The sequence below is a fragment of the Hordeum vulgare genome, chromosome 7H (genome assembly GCF_904849725.1).
Source record: "Hordeum vulgare subsp. vulgare chromosome 7H, MorexV3_pseudomolecules_assembly, whole genome shotgun sequence".
NCBI classification, from domain to species: domain Eukaryota; kingdom Viridiplantae; phylum Streptophyta; class Magnoliopsida; order Poales; family Poaceae; genus Hordeum; species Hordeum vulgare.
In genome coordinates this window covers 348,928,719-348,954,713 of record NC_058524.1, presented here as the reverse complement: position 1 = coordinate 348,954,713, position 25,995 = coordinate 348,928,719, and the positions used below count along the sequence as shown (strand labels likewise).

At 48.9% G+C, this 25,995-nt stretch overlaps 1 protein-coding gene across 2 annotated transcripts in view; it reads right to left on the bottom strand.

Annotated features, from left to right (window-relative positions):
• The window catches only part of LOC123413526 (diacylglycerol kinase 4-like), a 70,476-nt gene extending 49,630 nt beyond the window's left edge, over positions 1-20,846 (bottom strand). Inside the window, exon 1 of one of the 2 annotated variants that reach the window (XM_045106464.1) lies at positions 20,207-20,846. In XM_045106464.1, the coding sequence (XP_044962399.1) occupies positions 20,207-20,662 (456 nt within the window). In that variant the 5' untranslated portion in view covers positions 20,663-20,846. The remainder of the gene's footprint in view (positions 1-20,206) is intronic. The other variant, XM_045106463.1, reaches the window with a different exon arrangement.
• Positions 20,847-25,995: the final 5,149 nt, after the last annotated feature.

Below are 25,995 nucleotides of genomic sequence, written 5' to 3'. Positions count from 1 at the left end.
CCTCTACGGATTTATTCATCATCTTCTTGCGTGAGCAGCTTCCTTAACAATGGTTCAATATATATCGATCGTCCGTAGTTCATTTCTTGCTAGCAGTGCCATAATCGTTTAAGCAAGGTATTGTTGTAATAATGGACAAGGATTTTTTCCAGCTATGTCCGTCAACAAGGTTTATATTTGCACATTGGATCACCCTAATGCGGATTAATATTATTATATCCACAAGGTTAATATACCTCTGTCGTTTATACTCCCTCCATTTCATAATATAAAAGTATTTTTCACACTATACTAGTGTGAAAAAACGCTCTTATATTATGCGACGGAGGGAGTATTGTTTTTTATCACACACGAACATGAACATCTATTCACAACTTAATAACAACATGATTGCATTTATGGAAGATTCTACTACCGACCTAACCCTAATTACTGAAAAGTAGATAAAAATAAATGATAATATTCTTCTTTCCTTTATTGAGGGGTCGGTCCCTTAAGATAATAAAGAAACTTGGCCAAAAAGCCGATAAATCTATTCAAACTCTAATATAATCTCTAAACTGACTAGAGATTTTCCTATCAAAGATGCTTAAACAACTAGGACTATAATTAAGGGATAAGGCTCCTCTGGACTATTTCCTAACAAAGATTCTTAATCAACTAGTATAGGATTCTAATTGAGGGATAAGACTCCACGTTTGATTGGCTGGTCCACATAACATCTCTCTCTTCATTGAAAAATAGCTTGTTTGCAAGTTGTAGGTTGTAGAAGAGACGCGTGTACTCACAACCTCGAACATAAATCTCGTCGCAATTAAAGCAAAGGCCTTGGTGAAGACGTTCTGCTAACTCAGCTGCAGTAAGAGTCGAACCATGTGCTAGTAGCACTGGCGGGAAGGTATTATAGATGCGTTGAGCGCAGGAAGATCGGAGGGGCAAAAGGGCCCTGTAGGACCAGAAGGCTGGTGTGGTAACGTTGTTGGAGGGAAATGGCACTGCTCATAGGCCTTGGCAAATGGAGATCATATTAACGCTCAAGCTTAACGTCAAGGAGAAGACCAAAGGGCAGCCCTACTCCGCATGGAAATCGTTGTTGGGATGGTGTTAATGGCTCATTGTTACGGCACATGAGCACTAGAAACCTACTATTGTAATGAGCAATCGAGGAAGTGAACGGTGGTTGTGCCAACTCGCCCAAGGGATTGGTGTGGAGTGACGGCCCAAACTTAACGTGGCAAGCGTCCTTGAACTGTTCCCATGTCGACATGTCAAAATCGCGCTCGAGCTGTAAGTACGAGAAGTGAGTGTCATTGGTAAGGTGGTAGGCTGCAGGGTAGACTTTGCTAGCCTCGGCCATGCGTTGTTCATGAAAAAATTGCCCGTACCTATTGAGCCAACCATGAGGATCGACCGAACCATCATGCGTTTGGAAGTCGAGCTTGTAAAAGCAAGTGATGCCTGAGCCAGAACCTAATCCTCGGTGATTGTTAGGTAGGGAAGGAACGTGGTGAGTGGGGTGGATCCATAGATGGGTTGGGGGGGGGGGGGGGAGGGGGGGGGGGTGCGGCCGTATCGATATATGAAATCATTTGACACGTGGTGGGGTGTGTTAGAGTTATATTAATGATGACCTTTGGTTTTTGTATTTTTGCCTTTTGGCATCCTCATTACATGTACTCCTAGTTTTCATGACATGGTATTAGATCCTAGGTTTAGGACTCCGCTGCGTGCTGCAACTCCACGCTGATCCTGATCTGCCTTCCCTGTTCTTCGTCTGCTTCCGCTTGAAGACCAGGATTTGCAACTCACCGCTATCTTTCTCTGATGCCGCTGCTCTTTTCTGGTTGGTCTGGCTAGCACGTTTTGGCATCAGGTCAAACGCCTGGATCCATGCAGGCTGCTTCAATCCACTACTCGAGGAGGTCATCTCAGCTCGCCTCACCTACAGTTCTTCTTCTCCATCCGTCAGTCGTGGGCTCTTCCTCCTGGTTAGCGCCGCAATCCAGCCGGCCGTCTGTACCACAACGCGTCCCATCCCAGTAGGTCATCGCCCTGGTTCGCGCGGGCCTCCCGCCGCCGGATGCTTTCCTGCTCCGCCCGGCTTCCGTCGCCGCCGGCTTCTTTCTCCACCTGGTCTCCGTCATTGCCGGCTGCCTGCTCCGCCCGGTATCCGTCTCCGCCGGCTCCCATCGTCGTGGATTGTTGTTCTCTTCAGATCGACTGCATGTGTGCGGTTGCTCTGCTTCTGATCGACTCAGATCCTGTGAATCGACTCGGCACGACTACTACGGGCTCGGGTCAGCTCGTTCGGCTGTTGGCTGCTTCTGTTGGTTCTGAGGATTGTTCGGCTTGATGTCGCGGCAGGTCTTTCACCCTCGCTGTCCGGTGATTTTCGACGAGGTTCCCTAAGCTGCTGATCCCGTCTCATGTATACGTCGTCGTTAGGTGCTTGGTGCACATCCATCTGCGATGTTGTCGACGTTGTCCTCCATAGCGTCTTCAGCAGGCTGCGTGGATCGCTATTCGTCGACTCCTCTCACGGTTTCCGCGTGCGGCAGTGGCAGCTCTACATTGACTCTGTCCGCGGCTTCCGCGAGCGACCGTGGCCGCTCTACGTCGACTCCGTATGTGGCTTCCACGCGCGAGGATGGTCGCTCTACGTCGACTCTATCTGCGCCTTCCCTGCACGACGGTGACCTCTCTACTGTTGGTTTTTGAACGTGCCTTTGCAGTTGTACAGGCGTGCCTATGCGATTCTGGCTTTCGCCGGCTACTTGACGGAACTTGCGTAACTAGCGACACGAATAAAACTGATCGATGGATTTGATAGCTAAAGGCCCGTGTCGAGCCTTTGCTTTGTATTGCTTTTCGTTTTTCTGGTGTTACAATCAACACCCCTAGGGTGTCTTTTATACACGTCCACAAGGGACTATGGAAATAGACTAGGACTAGGAATCCTAATACTACTAGGACTCGGTTTGGCTTTCTTTCCTAATCCTAAAGAAACAACATGATTAACTTCTACATTCACCTCCTTAATCTTGTTGCTTGACTTCACTTCTTGCACTCCGACTTTCCTCCTCATCTCGATGAACTTCTGTCGACCGAGGGACTTGATAAAAATATCGGCAAGTTGGTCTTTCGTGTTCACATGTTGAACCTCGATCAACCCTTCTTCAATGCACTCCCGGATATGATGGAACCGGGTATCTATGTGCTTGCTCCTTTCGTGATGAACCGGATTTTTGCACAACGAGATTGCAGCTTGGTTATCGATCTTCAGTGACACCTTCTGCACCTCCCGCTTTGCAAGAATAGCTAGGAGTCTTCTCAGCCACACTGCTTGACAAGCCGCCGTGCTTGCCGCTATGTATTCTGCCTCGCATGAAGACATTGCCACCACCTTTTGCTTCTGAGAATTCCAGCTAATCGGATTCGGGCCAAGGTAGAAAACCATGCCCGTTGTGCTCTTTCAGTCATCAACATCACCTGCCATGTCACTATCTGAATATCCACGAAGGATCAATCCTTCCTTTCCCTTTCTGTACGTGCAACCAAGATTAATGGTGCCTTTCACATAGCGCAAGATTTGATTGACCGCGCTCATGTGTTCGGTTGTCGGATTCTCCATGAAACGACTCACGATCCCGACTGAATAAGCCATGCACCAAATATCTTAGGCTGCCCACAACGCTTCGATACATTGTGGTGTCCACCGGCGGATTTGAGCTACGCTTGCTCAACTTGTGACGTTGGTCCATTGGAACTTGTGTCTCGTAGCAATCTGACATGCCACACTTTTCCAATAACTTGACCGCATAAGCCGATTGACATAGGGAAATCTCTCCGGAGCTTTGCTTCACTTCGATGCCCAAGTAATAGCTGAGCAATCCCAGATCACTCATGCTAAACTTGTTCTTCATTTGCGCCTTGAAACGTTCAATTTCTTGTACGCTATCTCCGGTGATAATCAGATCGTCGACATAAACTCCAACTAGCAGGTTTGAGCCTTTGGAGTTCTTTGTATAGACTGCATGCTCGAGGGGACATCTCTTGAACCCGAGCGAGGCCAGACTTCGGTCTAACTTTGAGTTCCAAGCTCTTGGCGCTTGCTTCAACCCGTAAAGTGTCTTCTTGAGCTTGTAAACTTTCCCTTCTTCGTCTTTCTTCTCGTAGCCGAGGGGTTGTTCTACGTACACTTCTTCTGTGAGATCGCCGTTGAGGAAAGCGGATTTAACATCCATATGATGAACCTTCCAATCCTCTTGTGCCGCCAAAGCTAGGAGCACTCTCACCGTCTCGATTCGAGCAACCGGTGCAAACACCTCATCATAGTCAACTCCTTGACGTTGAACGTAGCCCTTTGCAACGAGTCTTGCCTTGTACTTCACAATGGCACCCTCCGTGTCCTTCTTTAACTTGTAAACCCACTTCAAACCTATCGCCTTTTGGTTTAGAGGACGGGTTACCAAAGTCCACGTGCCATTGCTCTCAATTGCCTTCATCTCCTCATCCATGGCGTGCGTCCAGCTAGGACTTTTGCTCGCCTCTACGAAGTTCGCCGGCTCCTCAACTCCGAAAAGACATAGTCCAGAGTACTCGAGCGTAGCTGGCTTTGTGTACTTGTAGACTTTCTTGAGCATCTTGTAGCGACGAGGCCCTGAGGAGTCCATTGTGGCTTGCGAAGGAGGTGACACAAATTGTGTCGATGTTGATGCACTTGAGGAAGATGGCTGAGTCTCGGGCGTGTCATCGACATCCACGTCGTCGGCGTAGTCGTCGTGATCATGACCATCATCTTGATTGTCATCGTCACTATGCGCCTCGTTGTCGATGTTGTCGTCGAGATCTCCACCCGTGTCGTGCGCGGCGTTGTCGCTATCTCCTTGCGACCTATGCGCGTCGTCGTTGGTGTCGGCACCATGATGATCACTACCATTGTGGTCACCTTGGTTGGGCGTCTTGCCAACCACCTGGACATCCTCCCCTGCATCATCATCAGTTGGAAATTCAACCGTGAATATGTTACCGTTTGGAGCATTGTCGGCTGCTGCACTCCAATTCCACGCTTTGTTTTCTTCAAACACAACGTCGCGTGAAATCCGTAGACGCTTGGTTTGTGGATCATAGAAGTGGTATGCCTTGGTGCCGGAACTCCTCTCGTATCCGATGAACACCATCTTGGTGCTACGATCGGCAAGCTTTGAGAGATGCGGCTCCGCCGTCTTCACATGTGCCACACACCCGAACGTCCGTAGATGAGACACATTCGGCTTACGTCCGTAAATTGCTTCATACGGAGTCTTGCCGACCACTGCCTTCGTTGGAGCCCGGTTGAGAAGATAGACCGCCGTCGAGACAGCTTCTCCCCCAAAAGTCCCCGGCGGGTTCTTGCTCTTGAGTAAACTCCTTGCCATGTCAACGACGGTTCGATTGCGCCTTTCAACGACCCCATTCTACTGCGGCGTGTAAGGTGCCGTGAGGAACCTCTTTATGCCAATTTTCTCGCAGTAGTCGTTGAACTCATTCGACGTAAACTCTCCGCCGCGATCTGTCCGTAGAGCGCGAACCTTCAGCTTGTGTTCCATCTCTGTTGCAGCCTTCAACTTCTTGAACGCTTCATACGCCTCATCTTTAGATCGTAGGAGAATGACCCACATATATCTCGAGTAGTCGTCTACCACTAGGAAGAAATACTTCTTTCCAGCATGAGTTGCCGGGGTGATAGGGCCACGTAGATCACCATGGAGCAGCTCGAGTGCATCACTTGCACGATAGGTAGACTGAGCAGGGAATGGCCTGCGGTGCTGTTTTCCAACCAAGCACCCGTCACATACTCGATCAACATGGTCCATAACTGGCATACCGGATACCATCTCCATCTTTGACATCTTCTTCAAGGCGTAGAAGTTAACGTGTCGAAATCTAGCATGCCATAACCACGAATCATCATCACTCTTGGCAAGCCAACACTCCGGTTGAGATTGATCAAGGTTGAGGATATAGAGCCTATTCCGTGTGCGATTAACACGAGCTAGCACGTTTCGGAGGTTGTCGAAGATCGTCATCACTCCGCTCTCTATATTCACCTTGCATCCATTCTCGTCAAGCTTCCCAATAGAGATGATGTTGTTGCGCAGCCATGGGATGTAGTACACTCCGGTGAGTATGCGATGTTCGCCTGTGAGACCCTCAAAGAGGACAGATCCTTGCCCGCAAATCTCCACAGCTGAACCATCACCGAACTTGACCGAGCCTTCAACATCGTATTCCAGCTCGAGGAATTTCTCCTTGCACCCCGTCATGTGGTTACTGGCACCTGTGTCGAGATACCACGACACGTTCTGATCACCGGATAACTTTGGTGTCACTTTTTCCTCATGAAGTAGCACCTTCCGGCTTGGTTTCACAACCACCGTTTCAGCGAGATCACAAACTTCGGCCATCAGAAGACCTGGACCTTCGTCTTCCTGCTTTGTCAAATTTGCCTTGATCTCCCGCTTGTTAGGCTTTGGACAATCCTTCGCAAAGTGACCCATCTTATTGCAGTTATAGCACTTGACCTCGGACAAGTCCAAGTTCCGTGGTTTCTGCTCTTTAGATTGGCCCGCCTTACCACGACCTTGTGGTTTGCCTTTTCCTTTGCCTTTTCCGGTTTGTCCATCGCCCTTCGTGTTGCTTGAGCCTTCGCCACCGTCACGCCTTCCTTTGCTACTCGGGGCCTCCCAATCTGCGCGCGAGTACATGAGTTGGTCACTACCTCCTCCTTTGCCTTTCCGACAGCCACGAGAATTCTCTTCCCATGTCCGCAATCGTCCGATCGCCTCCGTTATGGTCATGTCATCGATGTCGTAAAGCTGCTCGAGTGTGCCGATGATGTACGTGAATTTATCAGTGACTGAACTGAAAAACTTCTCCACGATCTCGGTCTCATCGAGCTTTGCACCAAGCGCGCGGATCTCTCCCACCAAAGTAGTAAGACGCATGGCGTAGTCATTCACCGATTCAGTTTCCTCCATTTGCAACTTGTGAAATTGGCGCTTCAGCACTTGTGCCCTTGCCTTGGTGACGCGATCTTCTCCGATCCTCATCTCCTTGAGTGTGTTCCACGCCTCTCTTGCCGTCTCGAACTCCGCCAATGTCATCAGCACGGAATCCGGCACAGACTGGGCTATTGCGGCCATGGCACCTTCGTCGCGCTCCTCGTCGACGTCGTCGTCCGTGATGGCCTCCCACACTCGAAGGGATCGAAGAATAATCTTCATCTTCACCGCCCACACGCTGTAGTTGGCGTCGGTGACCATCGGGTACTGGATGGGGATGTTGCGATGCGCCTGGACGTTGGCGCCGCTCGTTCCTCCACCAGTGGCTGCTGACTTGACGCCCTTCTTCACCTTGTCACCGTTCTTGTTCGCCTTGGCACCGCCGCTGCCGGACTTGACCGACTCAGCGTCGCTGTCCGTCATCGTAGAACGTAGATCGTCGAGGCTCTAGATACCAATTGTTGGCTTTTGAACGTGCGTTTGCAGCTGTACAGGCGTGCCTACGCGATTCTTGCTTCGGCCGGCTACTTGACGGAACTTGCGTAACTAGCGACACGAATAAAACTGATCGATGGATTTGATGGCTAAAGGTCCGTGTCGAGCCTTTGCTTTGTATTGCTTTTCATTTTTCTGGTGTTACAATCAACACCCCTAGGGTGTCTTTTATACACGTCCACAAGGGACTATGGAAATAGACTAGGACTAGGAATCCTAATACTACTAGGACTCGGTTTGGCTTTCTTTCCTAATCCTAAAGAAACAACATGATTAACTTCTACATCTACGTGACTCTTCTAGTTGCTTCCACATGCGGCTTTACATTGATTTTCTACTCTCGGCTGACTGTACACACGATTTTTATGGCTGGTGGTGGCGATTGCTCATCATCGGCATGCGTTTCTACCTCGAGCTTTTTTACCGTGTCATTGTCTACGTGTGAGATTGTACACATGTGATGCATGCTCAATGTTTGGGATTCTTCACCGACAACTTCTGCAGTATCCATGGCTGACTCTTCTGGTAGTGAGAAATCACCATCTAGTTATTCAAGTATATCCTCATGAATTCCTGATACTGGAACGTGTTTTCATATGACCTATGGTTGTTTCATTTTGACCTCCCTACGACTTCTTGAGTTTCATGTTCGTGTACTTGCGGCTGATGGCAGTCCCCTCCTTGTAGCTAGTCCGAACACTCTTAGTACTTCCTCAATTCATGTTCCTTTTGTCGCTCATGTCCGTCGACTTACCATGCAGCTTATATTTGATGGTCAGATTGTTGACTTTAACTCTAGGGTCACTCTCGACTTCGATTTGTGTTCTGTTCAGGATCGTCGCACGGGTGCTCTCCTTGGTGCTGACCCTTGATGTTTCGATGGTCTCTCGGAGCTTGACTTGCTTCGTCTTCCTTCCACTCCCACCGCCGCTAGTCTCGCAACCCGTCTTGCTGCATCTACGAGCACTTCTCAACAGTGGCATCATCACCTTGGTTAGTTATGTGGTTCTCCTCTTTCGTCTTTAGTTTATCCCGGTGTGCTGGGGTCTGTCTCTAGTAACGCTTTGTTGGATTGTCTGAGTTGTAGGCTTGGTAAGAAGATTCATCTACCCTACCCTCATAGTGAGTTAGTGTCCAAACGTCCTTTTGATCTCATTCACTCTAAGGTGTTCGGCTCCCTTCGTTTCAAAAGAGGGGCATCGCTACTATATTATTTTTATAGATGATTATTCTTGATACACTTGGATCTATTTCAGCTTCTTGTAGTGAATTCTTATCTATATAACAAAAATTTGCTGCCATGGTTCATACCCCGTTTTCACTCCTATTCGTGTTTTTCGTGCATATTTAGTTGGTGAATATATCTCCCATGCGCTACGAGGATTTCTTGTTGAGCAGGGTACTCTTACTCAGTTCTGTTGCCTTGCTGGTCGTGCTCAGGATGGTGTGGCTGAGCGCAGGCATCATCACCATCTCGAGCAGTGCACATGATGATGATCACCGCCTCTCTTCCACCTCACTTTTGGCTGAGGGTGTTACTACTTCCACCTATCTCATCAACATTCAACCATCTTCTACTCTAAAGTGTGGTATTCCTCTCAAGCGTCTTTCTGGACATTCTCCTGATTATTCAGCGCTTCGTTTGTTTGGTTGCGTTTGCTATGTTTGGCTTTCACCTCGAGAATGCACCAAACTAACTGCATCGTCTATTGAGTGTGTCTTTCTCGGATACAGTGATGAGCACAAGGGCTATCGGTGTTGCGATCCTGTCGGACACCGCATGCGTATTTGTTGGGATGTGACTTTTGATGAATATCGTCCCTTCTACCCGCGTCCATCCTCCTCGGCCTTTTCCACAAATGATATGTCTTTTCTTACATTTGCGGATACACCTCCCTCTGTGCCTAGTATTCCTACACCTTGTCCCGCTGTTGCAGATCCGACGTCGTCCTCTCCTACGGTTTCTTCTCCACCATCATTGCATGACTCTCCACCTTCATCACCAATACCTCCACCTTCTCGACGTTCATCACAAATACCTTCTCCTTCTCCACCTCCAGTGATTTCACCTCTTCAGTCCTTTCCTTTCCATTATACTCGTCATTCACGTGTCGTGGACAAGTCTACCGATGCGCCATCTACTTCTAGTTTGTCGTCTTCCTCTTCTCACCCAACCTATGGTATTCGTTCTCGGCCTTGTCCGCCCCCTGATGGATATCCTCCTTCTCGCTATGGTATTTCGACCGTTCTTAAGCCAACTTCTTATCGAGATGCTATTGTTCATCCTAAATGGAAGTTTGCGATGGCAGAGGAGATTGCTGCCCTTGAGCACAATGGCACGTGGGACCTGGTCTCTCTTCCTCCCTGTGTTCTTCACATCACTTGTAAGTGGGTCTATAATATTAAGACTCGTTCTGATGGTTCTCTTGAGCATTATAAAGCTTGTCTTGTGGCTCGTGGCTTTCAACAGGAGCATGGTCGTGATTACAATGAGACTTTTGCTCCTATGGCCCATCTGACCACTGACCGCACACTTCTCGTCGTGGTCTCTGTTCGCCATTGGTCCGTGTCTTGGCTCGATGTTAATAATGTTGTTCTTAATGCTGAGTTCCATGAGGAAGTTTATATGCAGCCACCACGTGGGTATTCAGTTCCTGGTTGCATGGTTTGCCATTTTTGTCGCTCTCTATATGTCCTTAAGCAAGGACCCCCATGCTTGGTTTGAGCGTTTTGCCTCTATGATCACTGCAGTTGGTTGCCTCTATGGTCACTACAACTGTTTTTTCGCCCAGTGAACATGATCCAACATTTTTTGTTCACCTTTTTCCTCGTGGTCGCACTCTTCTTCTTTTGTATGTTGATGATATGATCATCACTAGCCATGATTCAGAGTATATTGCATTTTTCAAGGCCTGTCTCAGTGAGCAGTTTCTTATGTCTGATCTCGGTGATCTTCGTTACTTACTTGGAATTAAGGTTTCCTCCACCTCTCATGGCTTTTTTATTTCCCAAGAAAAGTAATTCCAAGATCTTCTTACTCGTGCGGCTCTTACTGATGAGCGCACTACTGAGACTCCTACGGAGATCAATGTTAACCTTCGTGCTTCTAGTGGTGAGCTCTTACTTGATCCGATGTGTTATCGTCATCTTGTTGGGAGCCTTGTCTATCTTGCTGTCACTCGTCCGGATATCTCCTAACTTGTCCAAATTTTGAGTCAGTTTGTTTCCACTCCCACTTCAGTTCACTATAGTGAACTTCTTCGTGTTCTACGATATCTTCGTGGCACGATCTCTCATCGTCTCTTTTTCTATCGTTTCAGCTTGTTATAGCTCCACGCCTATTCGGATGCTACGTGGTCTGATGATCCTTCAGATCACTGTTCACTTTCTGCTTATTGTGTTTTTCTTGGTGGTTCACTCATTGCCTGGGAAACGAACAAACAAACTAGAGTTTCTCGTTCGAGTGGGGAGGCCGATTTAAGAGATATGGCTCGTCTACCTACAGAGTTGACTTGGTTACACTTGCTACTGGAGGATTTTGTTGTTTCTGTTACCACACATACCACCCTCTTGTGTGATAGTATAGGTGCTATCAGCATTGCGAGGGACCCTCTGAAGGATGAGCTTACCAAACATATTGGTGTTGATGCTTATTGTGTATGTGTTGCTATGCAGGATCATGTTGTTGCTCTTCAGTATGTACCTTCCGTGTTACATCTAGCCGACTTCTTCACAAAGGTGTAGACTAGAGGGCAACACATATTTCACCTTTCCAAACTCAGTGTTGTGGAGCCACAATGAGTTTGAGGGTGGGGGGTGTTAGAGTTATATTGATGATGACCTTTGGCATTTTTATTCTAGCCTTTTGTAATCCTCGTGTATATTATATATATGGTGGCTTTGTCCTCCTAGTGATACATATTGCTTTCATGACAGGGTGAAGGAGGTAGAGGCAACAATGAAAAATATGTGGTTGTTGCTGTTGGTGGTGGTGGTAGGTCTGTTGCTGGTAGGTGGGCGACAAGATTAGGGCGGGATATGGGGTGGGATTTGGGTCATATGGTGTGGGTGCTAAGTGGCCTAGATTGATGTTAGGGGGTGACTCTGGCGAGTAAGGAAATGGGTGGAGTTGCTTAAAGGGTATTGGCAGTTGATGGTGGTTGGCAGTCTGCATAGGGTTGTGTTGTGAGGGGAAGTAGACGCTGAAGGCAGGAAAATGAGGGGGTGGTGGGGGTGGGCAATCTGCCGAGGAGGTGGACGTCCGCTAGCGATGGTGGTGGTGATTCCCCCACTAGATAAGGGAACACCAGAGGTGTTGTTGGTGAGGGGAATCACGAAGGGCGAGTCGCCTCTGGGGAGGAGGGCTTGGGACATGGAGGTGGCGTCATGGGTGGCAGTTGCAGCCCTGGAATCTGGTGGTGCGGTCAGAGTCGGTAGTTGTCCTCAAGCGTTGCACCAGACCGTCGCACAATGGAAAGACCTCTATTCTGAACTCCTTTTACCAAGGTCTGATAGGTGTTAAGCTTCATGCACTAGCCAACACAACTAAAAGTCCAAACTGATGGAAAAGGCTAGGCAATCCACATATACACTTCAACACCCCCTCTCACGTGGATAGATTGAGAGGCATGGCTCAAGAGGCCTATACGTGGACAAAGGGGGCGACAACAATTTTTTAGATAAACTGTGAAAGCCAGGACTTGAACTCAAGACCTTGGGCTCCGGTACCATGTTAAGTGTCATGCACTACCCAACGCAACCAAAAGTCCGAACTGATGAAAAGGGCTAGGCAATCCACATATACACTTCATTAATAGGAACCCCCAAAGTTCATGACTAGACCTTCTCCTTGTCAGATGTCTACCCTAACCCCCCGAGCCAGCTTCAAACACTTGATGACCCCTTCTCTGATTAGGAAATCTATGATGCTTTTCTACAAATGAATCCAAATGGCAGCCCTAGACCTAATAGTTTTGGCCCTTGCTTTTACCAAAAATATTGGCACTCCACGAAACAGACCATCATTCCTTTCTTCCGCTCTTTCCATGATCTAGACACACATGATCGTTACAATACTTCTTTCATGGTCCTCCATGTGAAAGATAATATAGCCAGATCTGCAAATGATTTACGTCCCATACCCCTTCAGAATTGCCCTCCAAAAGCCATCGTCAAGCTCCTCACAAATAGACTGAAACCCTTGATACCGCTCCTTATTCACGACAACCAAACATGATTCATAAATAGGCGCTCCATTGCGGAAAACTTTATTTATGCGGCTCACCTGCTCAATTGTTGCCATTCTCGTAACGCCACGACGATGATCTTCAAACTTGATTTCTGCAAAGCTTTCGACTCCATCGCTCTGGCACCCCTCTTACAACTCCTCATCCACATGGGCTTCCTACCTAAATGGGTTGCTTGGATTAACTCGCTACTATCCTTAGGAAAAACAGCTATCATGCTCAATGGGGTGCAAGGCAATTGGATCGGCTGCAAAAATGGGCTCCTCCAGGGAGACCCCCTCTGCCCCTATCTTTTTATTCTGGTAGCGGACACCCTCCAACGCCTAATCCTGCAAGCTCATTAGGATGGGCTACTTCACCACCCCCTCGACTCAAATATTCCCCTTGTTGTCCTGCAATACACTGTTGATACACTCATCCTAGCCCATGCCTCAACTTCTGAGGCAACTCACCTAAAATTGCTCCTGGACAATGGACAACTTCTTCTTCACTACCAGTCTCTCCCTATATTTCCACAAAACAACTTTCCTCCCTACCCACCTCCAACCTACTGTCGCTTCTCCGATTGCAAACATTTTCGGTTGCACTATCGCGACTTCCCCTCAAGCGTGTGTGACACCTACTACTACTAAGTGATCAGTGGACATCGATGGAGAAGGGTAGAGGATCCAAAGATGTGTGGGTTGAGCCTAGTGGGTTGTCTCGGCCGTGTGACGCAGACCCATGTGCGTGCTTGTATGTACAAGCTACCGAACCTAATCTGAGACGGCAGCGAGTTAAATGCTCACCACTTATCCTCATCCCCTTCTTCTACATCACCTCGTCTCATGTCTCTTCTCATCCCCAAATCCTCCCCTGTTCGATCGATCTCGCCCGATCGGTCGTCACAATTGGTAATTAGAGCCTTCGATCCATCCAGATTTTTTTTCTGCGCTGGGACACCCATATTCCCTTGGCCAGATCGGTAACATCCATCACCATAGGTGTTATTCCACTCTGGTGAGATCACAAAAGTCCTGCGCAGGGTTCAATTCGCTTTGTGCGGGAGACGGGCGCCCTTAAAGCCTTCCACTCAGATGCGGCAGGTCCTCACCGCCATGGGGGAGAAATCCGTTCGTCTCATTGAGGTCATGGAAAAGTTTCTCTCCAGATTTTATCACGAGAAAATGCTCGCGACAAGAGGGCCAAGGCGTAGGCTGTATTCAACAATCAGGTCTCCCACGAGCTCTAGAACCTCCCAAAGCACATCAGCCTCACCCAAGCAGATGTGGATGACATGTGCAAGGTGTCCCCAACCTCATCCACGGGTTCTCTAGTGGATGATCCCTCGATAGTGGTACTCCACACCCCGGTGGCGCGTAAAGGCAAACCACCATAACCATCGCCAGATTCACGAGCCGCACCGCACCCCGGTGGACGATTGCTGGCACCGGGACGTCCACACGAGTCACCAATGACTATCTACCGCTGCTGTCTTGACCCGATGACGCACTTGCGTTTCCATACCACTCCGTCAGGCCACCCAAGCACCATTTTCCCCCATTTTGATGGTGACGCTCCCCGCTTTTGGACGAATCAATGTCTGCCATACTTCAAGCTCTATCGCGTCCCCAAGCACATACTTCGAGCTCTATCGCATCCCCCAGCACAACTGGGTGCCCACGACGACTGTGTACGTCAATGGTGATGCCGCTCTCTGTCTGTGGGCATTTCGTTGGACACATGACGAGCTCACTTGGGAGTGTTCCTCCGAGCAATCGTCGAGGAATTTGGCCATGAGGAATTTGAATCTCTTATGCACAAGTTGTTACAACTTCGTGCTAGTGTGGTAGACTACAGACAACAATTCGAGGTGTATATGTACAACCAACTAGCTTTGGACACAACTTTGAGTCCCAAGTTTCTTGTCACCCAATTCTTGTTGGGGCTCAAGGATGAATGGCTATCCGTGTCCAGGCACCGCCGAGCATCACATGCACCACTATCCTTGCGCGCATTCAGGAAGAGGAGATGGAACTACAACGCCCTCGTTTTTGCGAAACAACAACATGTTGATCCCCACCCCCACTAATCAACACATCAACAACAGGTCGGCCTTGCTCGGGACCAACTCCAGTCATTGCAGCCGCGCCATCCTAGTGTCCAGTTCCACTTCGGCAAGATAACACGGTTATTTTTGGTGAGAACGTCAACTGCGGGATTACATGCGTCAGCATGGACTATGTTTTCGTTGCGGGGACAAGTACTCACGCGAGCACCATTGCAAACGCTCGCCCCAAATCCCCAATATAGGAGTGGGCGATCATGGTGAAGTACTCTCTAACAAGGCCATTCACGCACTAGAACTGTTGGATGAACGTACTGGGCGCCTGACCCGACATGTTGCGTGTTGTCTGCACATGCAGTAGATGGCACTGAAGCAACAGAAACCATTAGATTGCGGGCTAAGGTGGGCACACAGAACATGTTCCTGCTAGTCAATTCAGGTAGCACACACAGTTTCGTTAACTCAACATTCGCCGCATGGATTGGAGCTACTACCAAAAACATTCCGGCCATCGTGGTGTAGGTTGCCAATGCCCAACGCCCGAACTGCACTGCTATGGTTCAGAAACTGCAATGGCTCACTCAGGGTCATGAATTCACCACTGATATGTTGCTCTCGACCTCGGGGTCTATGATGCAGTGCTATGTGTCGATTGGCTCGCCGGGCATAGCCCAATGCAATGTGATTGGAGACAGAAGACCATTCAATTTCAGCAACAAGGCATACAAGTTCAGCTGCTCGGGGTCCTTACAGAGGAATCACCGGCACTCACTGCACTGGATGCAAGAACACTGTGGCAGATGCATGATGCAAATGAAATACGGGGTGCAGCACTATTGGAATTTCAGTTAACTCCACCACTAGATGCAGAGAGCATCGAAGTCATTCCCCTTCTGATTCAACACGTCTTGACGGAATTTAGCGACATATTTGCAGAACCAACTGAGCTGCCTCCACATCGACAATACGACCATGGCGTCACTCTCGAACCACGTGCAACACGTGTCAACTATCGGCCATACCGTTACTCGCCATTGCAAAAGGATCAAATCGAGCGCCAAGTAGCAGAAATGCTCCGCACTTGTGTGATAACCTACAATATGAGTCCCTTTGCTACTCCGGTACTCCTGGTGCAGAAAAAAGATGGCACATGGTGATTCTGTGTAGACTACCGACCCTGAACATGGTGACCATCAAGAACAAATTTCCCTTTCCGGTTATAGATTAACTCCTGGATGAACTAGCCGGAGTAGCTTTTTCCACCAAGATTGACTTGTGTATGGGGTATCATCAAATACGCATGCGTGCCGGGGACAAGGAGAAGATGACCTTCAACACTCATCATGGACACTTCGAGTTCCGCGTCATGCCGTTCGGCATCACCAATGACCCTCCAATCTTTCACTTTGTGATGACCTCCGTGTTCTCTGGACCGAACCGTATGTTTGTCATTATATTTTTGGATGACTTTCCGGTGTTCAGTCCCTCCCTGCAGGAACAGAAACAACATCTATGCGAGGTCTTCACCATTATGCGCCAACACAAACTGTATGCCAAGCACTCCAAGAAGTCGTTCGCCTAACCCCGTGTGGAGTATGTGGGCCACGTGATCTCACGGGAAGGTGTGGCGACGGATGCCAGCAAGACAAGTGTGACACATGCGTGTCATACACCAACAATTGCCACGAAATTGCGCAGCTTTCTTGGACTCACCGGCTAATACCAGAAGTGTGTTCCATGCTATGGAATTATCGCCAATCCATTAACCCAGCTGCTTACCAAGAAGGGATTCGTCTAGTCCGCACAAGCTCGGGCCGCGTTCGAGCTTCTCAAAGATGCCATGGCGAACAATCCTATGTTGGCTCTGTCCAACTTCTCGCGCCCATTCTCGATCGAGACGGACGCGTGCGACACAGGTGTTGGCGCAGTGCTCGTGCAAGATGGTCACCCCATCGCCTATCTCCGCAAGGAGTTGGGGGTGAGGAATCAGCGCCTATCCATCTACGGGAAGGAGTTCCTCGCCGTCATGATGGCAGTGGACAAATAGTGCGCGTACCTCCAACGAGCTTCGTTTGTCATCGTCACCGACCACAAGAGTCTCTGCCACTTATGTGATCAGCAACTCGAGATGGAGTTCTAACACAAGGCTATGTAAAAAATGGTGGGGCTTGAGTTATCTTTCAAGTATCGTTGCGGCCCCGACAATGACACGACTGCTGCACCATCTCGCGTCGGACACCTCCTCTCCCTCGACGCTTTGTCTATTTGTGAGCCACATTGGCTTCAGGAAGTGTCCAATTCTTTTGAGATCAACATCGATAGCCAATACTTGCGCCATCTTCGTGCTCTTTCCAAACCCGACGAGCAAGGTTATGAATTGCGTCAATGGATCATCCGCTTCCATGCGAGGATATGGATTGGGGCCAACACTTCTCTACAAACAAAGCTTATCAATGCATTCCATGCAAGTGCAGTTGGAGGTCACTTTGGCGTGACTCCTACCTACGAGCGTGTCAAAAGGTTGTTTTCTTAGAGTGGTCTCATACAAGCAGTTGAGGATTTTGTGTGCGTGTGCTGTGTCTGCCAGCAAGAAAAGCAAGAACAGTTGAAGACCCCAGGCCTCCTCCAACCCCTTTCAATACCAACTGAGCCATGGCACGACCTCACTACGCACTTCATTGAGGGCCTGCCAGCGTTGGTAGGCTACGAGGTAATATGGTGGTAGTCGATCGTTTTACCAAGTATGCCCACTTTGTTCCTCTCCATCATCCATTCACGACAACAACAGTGGCGCGTGTCTTCTGGGACAATATCATGAAACTTCATGGCATGCCACATTCGATCGTCTCCGATCGTGAAAAGATTTTCACAAGTGCAATGAGGCGTGATTTGTTGGAGGCAGCCGACACCAAGTTGAGCTACTCAACGACATATCATCCTCAAAACGGACCGCCATAGTGAACGAGTGAACCAATATCTCGAGATGTACCTCTGGTGTGCGGTGCACGATACTCCGACTACGTGGTGCAAATGGCATCCAACTGCAGAGTTTTGGTACAACACCACTCACCACTCCTCGCTCAACACCTCACCGTTTCCAGCACTTAATGGCCAAGATCCCAACCTAGGTGGTTTACCAACGTTGGCTGCGAATCTCCGAGAGGACCTTGTAGCAGGATTTGATTGGGCCATGCATAATGACACGCTGCGCTCTCAGTTGGCACGCGCACAGAATCGATGCAAGCAAAAGGTAGACAAGAACAGAACGGAACGATCATTTGATGTTGGTGATCAGGTACTGCTCAAACGCCAACCGTATGCTTAGTTCACAGTGGCCAATCATCCATGTACTAAACTGGCATTGAAGTTCTTCTTGCCCTCCAAGATCGAGCACAGAATTGGCGCCATGGCATATAAGCTGGAACTACCATATAGCAACCGCATTCACACCGTGTTCCATGTGTCCCAATTAAAGCCCTTCACACTAGACTACTCATCGATGTTCACAAAACTGCCATGCACGGCTGATCTCACAGCTGCACCATTACAAGCAGAGCTCATCCTGGATCATCGCATGGTCAAGAAGGGTAACACCTCTATGGTTCAGGTTTGTGTGCAGTGGTCTTCTTTGTCGCAGGACTCAGCGACTTGGGAAGACTACACCGTTCTACACCAGCGCTACCCGGAAGCTCCGTGATGGAAGGAAGACACGTCCGCTCAAGAGGTGCAATTTTCACACCTGCTACTACCTAATGAGCAGTGGACATCGAAGGAGAAGGGTTAGAGGATCCAAAGATGTGTGGGTTGAGCCCAATGGGTTGTCTGGGCTGTGTGGCCAAGACCCATGTGCATGCTCATCTGTATAAGCTACCAAACCTAATCTAAGACGGCAACGACTTAGACGCTCACAACTTACCCTCATCTCCTTTTCCTACCTCACCTTGTCTCGTGTCTCCTCTCATCCCCAAATCCTCCCGTATGCGATCAATCTCGCCCGATCGGTTCTCCAAGCCTGCCTCGGCCTCCGTATCTCCCGTCACAAACTCCCCTCCTCAGCCTTTCAACCCATCATTCAGTCCTCCCAAAACTACCTAACAGGTTGGGTCGCTAGACTTCTCTCGCGGGGAGACAGATTGACACTGATCTTCTTTGCCGTGGACTCGATTATTGTCTACTTCATGTCGGTCTTTCATATTTCAAAAAATATTTTGAAACAGCTAGACGCGATTTGTAGAGCCTTCTTCTGGGCCGTCGAGGAAACCCGCACCGGAGCACGGTATCTTATTGCTTGGAAAAATGTTTGTAAACCAAAAATATATGGTGGTGTAGGTATAAAAAATTGCTTACTAAGAATATCTGCTTACTAATGAAGTTTGGTTTCAAACTACGTACTATAGTGCTCTAACCCCCGAAATTCAAGGAGAGCTCGGTAGCGAAGACGAAGCCCATCAGTTGAAAAAACCCAGTTCCACTGCTCAAGACCTCCAGGGTCACCAGTTGCGCACACGCATCGAGCACCACAATAAGAACTACGTCGTCTGGGCGGACCCTTTGGCCTGCATTTGAGAGAATACCCACCGCCCCCTCCCATCACTCATTCACCAGGGCGCTCCAATGCACAAGATTCCTTGCAGGCATTCCGTCGAACAGGGACTAAGCACCGGCGACTAGCCCCGCCCTCGCGTGCGAAGTAATGAGCTTCTTGAACTTGATCCCCGATAGCCAAGGAATGCAGAAGAAGGTGCACGTCGGATAGGCGACCGAGCAGACCCGCGTGGACGCGGATTGTTCATGAGGAGGAATTCCGTGAGTCCGAGCCTGATAGCGTTGGCGTGGACGGCAAGCACGAGGCGACGCAGACCGGGGGAGAGGGGAACGACTTGAAGAGAAAGGGAAGGGTGTTCTGGGTGGGGAGACTGAGACTAGGAGGAGGGATGGGCGTGGTGCCGGATCCCGAAGCGGGTTGAGATCCTCTACAATACTATATGGTATTGTAGTGCGGATGACACATGAGTGAGTCCACACGACTATGATTGTACAACGTGATGTGCTACAACAGATGATCCTAACCCTCCCGGAGCGTGGCCTCCTAGAGGTATTGGGCACCCGGATGAGTACGTTGTGGTTGTAGAGTTCCACGCTACACCGAAGCAGACTCGACATAACCGGTTGCGTGGATTCGCGCCATCGGGCAGACTACCCGGCATCGCGACAGCAGCTCCAGGTAGCACCGGACGACCAACACCCCATCCTCATCACGTAGTCGTAGTGGTGTCCATGTTTTCCTAAAATAAAATGGCTCACTCACAGGCGCCACGCAACACGAAACAGGCGTGCTGCTACATACTAGTATGAAAGAGCGGCAGAAGTTTGACCTGGTCTTCGCCAAGGAGCTCCTGTAGGCGGGACTTCAGGACGGGGCCCAGGCGGCCGCCGCTGCGCGGGTTGACGAACGCCACCAGGGGGTTCTCGGGGGCGTCCTCGGGCGCGAGCGCGAACCAGGGGTTGGCCGCGGTGCCGATCCCTGGGGCTTCCACCAACGCGAAGGCGCCTGCCGACGGGTCCCTCGCCTTCAGCGAAGCGTGCAGAGCGTCACGGAGGCGTTGCGGCAGCGCGACCCGGAGGCGTAGGTCCTCCTTCTCAAACGCCGAGGACGCGGCGCGACCGAATCCGCAGCTCCGGAACGAGAGCGACTCAATCAGAGCCCCGACCAGCGCCGGCGGCGCAGCCGGCGGTGAGCGCGGCAAGCGCAGCGCCTCCCGCTCAACCGACGATGACGATGCCGACAGCGATATGGACATCTCTGAACACGACCGCGACCGCGATCGCATCGCGATCGGGGGTTAGGATCAAGGAAATGTGTTTTCCGGTGGTGGGAGGAGGACAAGCGATGCGGCGGTTCGAACGATGGAGGGTGGAGGAGGAGGAGTTTTGTATGGTCGTGTTTTCCCGCGGTGGGAAGGAATGACGAGGAGAAGGAGCTGGCTGCACCGCTCGTCAAGAGGCAAGGAAACTTAGGAAATAGCTAAAGAACAATGCTATATTTACCATGGAAGGCAAGGAAACTTGGGAAATAGCTAAAGAACAATGCTATATTTACCATGGAAAGCTAGAGACTGCCAGCGAGGAAACGAGAGCTAATTGCATGTTAAGTGGTTACAATATTCCGTAAACTTTCACCAAGCAACATGCATGATGCATGTATATACTGTATAATACTCCCTCCTTTTCTTAATATAGTTTTTTTAACGATTTCACTACAGACTAAATAAAAATGTATATAAACATATTTTAAAATATAAATTTATTTATTTTTTTTATGTATGTAGTCTAATAAATTTTTTAAAAGATTTATATTGAGAAACGGAGAAAGTATAAGAGAAAATGGTTATGTACTTTCAATAGTACGTGTTGTATAACGGATGGTTATTTGTTGTATATTTAATTGAGCGTGTGTATTTTCTAAAGTAAAATTCTTATTATATATTTAAAATTAATTATATATATATTAAAAATTGGGTGGGTTTATTCTGTTAACACCCTTTAAGACCTTATTCTATTAACACTAAACTAACAGTTTCACACTTTAAAAATTCATCATGCGAACCCACCGCTCAAAACCATCCGAGCTGCATGAAAAACAAAAACCAGCCCATCACCACACGATCCACCCATCCCCTCCAACCCCTCCTGATCCACTCCACCTTCTTCCTCCTGCCCCCGATCTGCCCAGAGCCCCGCCCCACCACCCACCGCCGGAGCCCCGCCCCACTCCGCGCCTGGCCACCCCACCCCGCTCCTCACCTTCTTCCTACCCCGGCCAACCACCCATAGGGACGGTGTCGCCCCCTTCCCACAGCTGCACTGTCCAACAAACCGCCGTGGCGCCACCCTGCGTCCGGCCACCTACCGACGCACTGGCGCCGCACAACATCCCCTCCCAGCCCGCTCCCTCGATGAGCCACCACACCACCTCCCTCACCGCGCCGCTGCACCTTGCCTCCCAGCGAGCGCTCCACCGTGCCCCTCCTACCATTTCCGTCCTGCTCCGCGGACCGCCAATGCTGCCCAACCTCGGATCCATGTCGCCACTTCCATGCGTGACGACGCCTCACCTCACCGCCGGCGAGATCCTTCCCGACGTCCCCACCACCCACTCTTGCAGATCCAGACTGCACATCTTCAGTGCGGATCTGGCGCGTCGCCCCACCCATCTTCCTCGCGCACGGCTACCGGTGGGCGTCCAGCCGCGCCACCGGAATCCCAACCAAGCGCTGCTCCTCTCACCTTCCTCCGTTGGGGTCCAACAGACGGAGCCCAGCCCAGTCGGTGGCCCCATCGACGGCAGGAGCTCACATCGACAACCTCATGCTCTCCAATATCCCCTTGCACTCCATACAGAAGACTCGAGGAGAACCCTTGTTTTCTCCGTGCAGTTCGCTCCACCACACATCACGGACGAGCATTATCGTGCCTTTTTTTTGCAGAATTGCTTGCTGTTACTTCGTTGCCTCTGCAGTTTGTGCAGTGCAGCACACACGTGTGTAGTCTACCAGCATGACAGGAGGGTTCACACCCCCCGTGTGCTTTTGTAGTCTAGAATTCCTTTTGTGTGTTCAATTTTTCTTTTCTGCTGTTTGGAGGCAAAGATGTTGAAGTGCAGTTCACGGGATGAGTAGGCAAAATTTTGTATTCTCTTTTGGCCTCATTGTTTTTGATAACAAATGATGTAGGATCGAAACTATGTCTAGAGAAGGGAGGGGGGGGGGGGGGTTAGAATACTTGACAAGATAAAAACTTATCTTTTTTCAATTTTAGTGTGGGCCAGTTTTAGCAACTATGACTAGTCAAGTACACCCTATTGCAGCGAAAAGTAAAACAGTCAAGTGTAAATAGAGGGTAAGATAGGAAGATCAAATGCAAAGGTTGACACATCGATTTTTGACATGTTTCCGATAGATGGCGCTATCGTACGTTCATGTTAGTGGAGACTTCAACCCACATAAGGTAACTTCTGCGAGAGTCCAAGGAGGGTTCCACCCACAAGAGGTCCATGAACAAGCGGCCTTGTCTATTCCAGCACGACTTTCTCTACATAGGGCTAGCCTCACCACTACATTCTTAACAGACATGTTGGTCGGGATAACAGCTTCCACCAACAGACAGTCTGTTGGGAAAAACCAGACGGGAATGCCCATTGCTGACCGACAAAGTTTTGCCGTCCGACAGACCGGCGATAGTAGGAAGAATTGCCGACCGACAATCCTATTGGCATGGACCTTTCCCGATCGACGGTTCGATGGTGTTGTTTTGCCGACCGACGTCCTATTGGCCCTTGAAGTAACCTTTCCGGACCCATGTGCCGATGGTATTTTTGTTTCGTCGACCGTCTGTTTGTTGTCCATGTATGAACCTTCCCCAACTGATGGCCTGATGGTGGCTTCTTTGCCGACCGACTTGCCGTCACCCCTATCATAAACATTTCCCAAACAACAGTCTGATTATGTTTTGTTTTGCCAACCAACAATTCAGCAGAGGCTGATGTTATATATTATTTGGCCTTACTTAAACAATATCAACCACGTTAGATATCTAACTCACTATACAGTATGCATGTACTCCAAAATATTAAAGCAGCTACAAACGTATCAGTTTTTTTGCTCCGTTACACTTGCAAACATATATGTTTGTTTGCTACAAAATACCCACCTAATTAACGAGAGCTAAAATGTGCATTGTTTCTACTCCATTGTTCCCAGTATGGCTAAATGATCCACCATTAGAAAACGATTGCTAAGAGATCCACCATGTAGATTTACAAAACGATAGCTAGATCAACCATACTAGCTCAAATTACCAGTTTCATGGTGCCTTCCTTGTCCTCTTGTCTTTCCTACAATGTTAACAACGGAGATGACATAGTAAGGGTCGTAGCGGATTTATAAAAATGCTCAGTATTTTATAATTTTTATGTACTTTTTTACAATTAGTAAGTAAAATGGCATGTAAATTGTGGAATATTGTTCCTATAGGCTCTCTGTCACTAAGTGACATGCACACAAGATGTCTTAATGATCAAAAGTTGGTTGCTACAGTACAGTCTATAAATTGAAAATGCATCCAACCATACACACTTACACTAATATTTTGAATTAAATAACCCACCTGGCCATGAGCACCATGTCAATTTAATCAAATTGGAGAGAAGCGAACTAGTGTAGCTACATTTTTGTTTTATTCGTCGGAGGTTGTCCACTTTCAAGTGTGTAGAGGATTAGCAGCAGTTTGGTTGATTAACATGCATCATAATAAATCAGAGGCCATGAACTAAAGCTGGGACAGTACCGAGTAATGACACATACATGTCCTGGCGACTAAAGTTTGGACGAAACACATGCTGGTTGGCGTTGGCTGTGATAGCGTGTCTTACTAGGGATGATAGACTACTCATATCAGTAAGAAATTCCTTCTTTTTTGGGAGCCCATTCAAACATAACTCTCAGGTTAAGCGTGCTTGGCTTGGAGTAGTTTTAGGATGGGTGACCGATCGGGAAGTTGATCCCGGGTGCGCATGAGTGAGGACAAAGTGCGCAGAAAAGACTAGTATTGATATGTGGGGCCAGACTAGATCCCGCCAGGAGTAACAACCGCCGGCGGGTGTGTCCGGGGCGTTAGAAGTTTGGTATCAGTGCCGACCCTCGCGGTTACACGGATGTTTGCGGACAGGTGTGCGTTTGTGACCCGTCGTGGCACACGGCATGGTACATGTACTGGACTGGATGCACAGACGTTTGTACCAAGAGGGAACGCTCATGTGGCCCGACGAGGACGTCGGTTCCTCTGAGTGGTGGTGTATGTTATCGCCTGGCTTATTAGGAACGATAGACTACTCATATTAGTAAGGAATTCCTTCTTTTCCGGGAGCCCATTCAAACAGAACTCCTAGGTTAAGCGTGCTTGGCTTGGAGTAGTTCTAGGATGGGTGACCGACCGGGAAGTTGATCCCGGGTGCGCATGAGTGAGGACAAAGTGCTCAAAAAAGACTAGTATTGATATGTGTGGCCAGTCTAGATCCCGCCAGGAGTAACGACCGCCGGCGGGTGTGTCCGGGGCGTTACACTGGCGCCTAGTGATATGTCAACATATATTTTATGGAGCCAGAGCATTATGCCCGCAACCCGAACACGCTATATCGCCCACAATATCGGTCACACACCGTAATAGCGGACGAATCATGACAAAGTTGCCATATCAGAACGCAAGCAAAAAAGATAGCGCTAGGGGTGGGTCAAGGACAGTACCTGAGCGGCGGGTCGAGGAAGATGCCCCTGGCTTGTAGGGCTTCATCTGGCAAACTAATCATGAGTCAATATCACACGCCAAACAATTCGAGGCAAGTGGACAGAACATATATTGTTGGTGATTACCTTGCTAGATGGCCATGCAATGGACTTTGTGACAGCATCAACGATACATTGTAAACCATCACATTCAAAAGGCACCGTAGCATCCCTTCTGATCGCAACATTGACAACAACCTCATAAGTCCCTGGTCCAAGGGGCTCTTCGCCCACAATAGTATCTGGATCAATTAAAATAATTGTTGCCTTAGCAACAAGAGTTTCAGGACCAGTCCATGCATATAGAAGCACATCCATACCAATCTGAATCAATGATAATTTTAGAAACATGAAAATAATATAGAATTTAAACATATAGGTAATATGTGGGGCCAGTCTAGATCCCGCCAGGAGTAATGACCGCCGGCGGGTGTGTCCGGGGCGTTACACTGGCGCCTAGTGATATGTCAACATATATTTTATGGAGCCAGAGCATTATGCCCGCAATCCAAACACGCTATATCGCCCGCAATATCGGTCACACACCGTAATAGCGGACGAATCATGACAAAGTTGCCATATCAGAACGCAAGCAAAAAAGATAGCGCTAGGGGTGGGTCAAGGACAATACCTTAGCGGCGGGTCGAGGAAGATGCCCCTGGCTTGTAGGGCTTCATCTGGCAAACTAATCATGAGTCAATATCACACGCCAAACAATTCGAGGCAAGTGGACAGAACATATATTGTTGGTGATTACCTTGCTAGATGGCCATGCAATGGACTTTGTGACAGCATCAACGATACATTGTAAACCATCACATTCA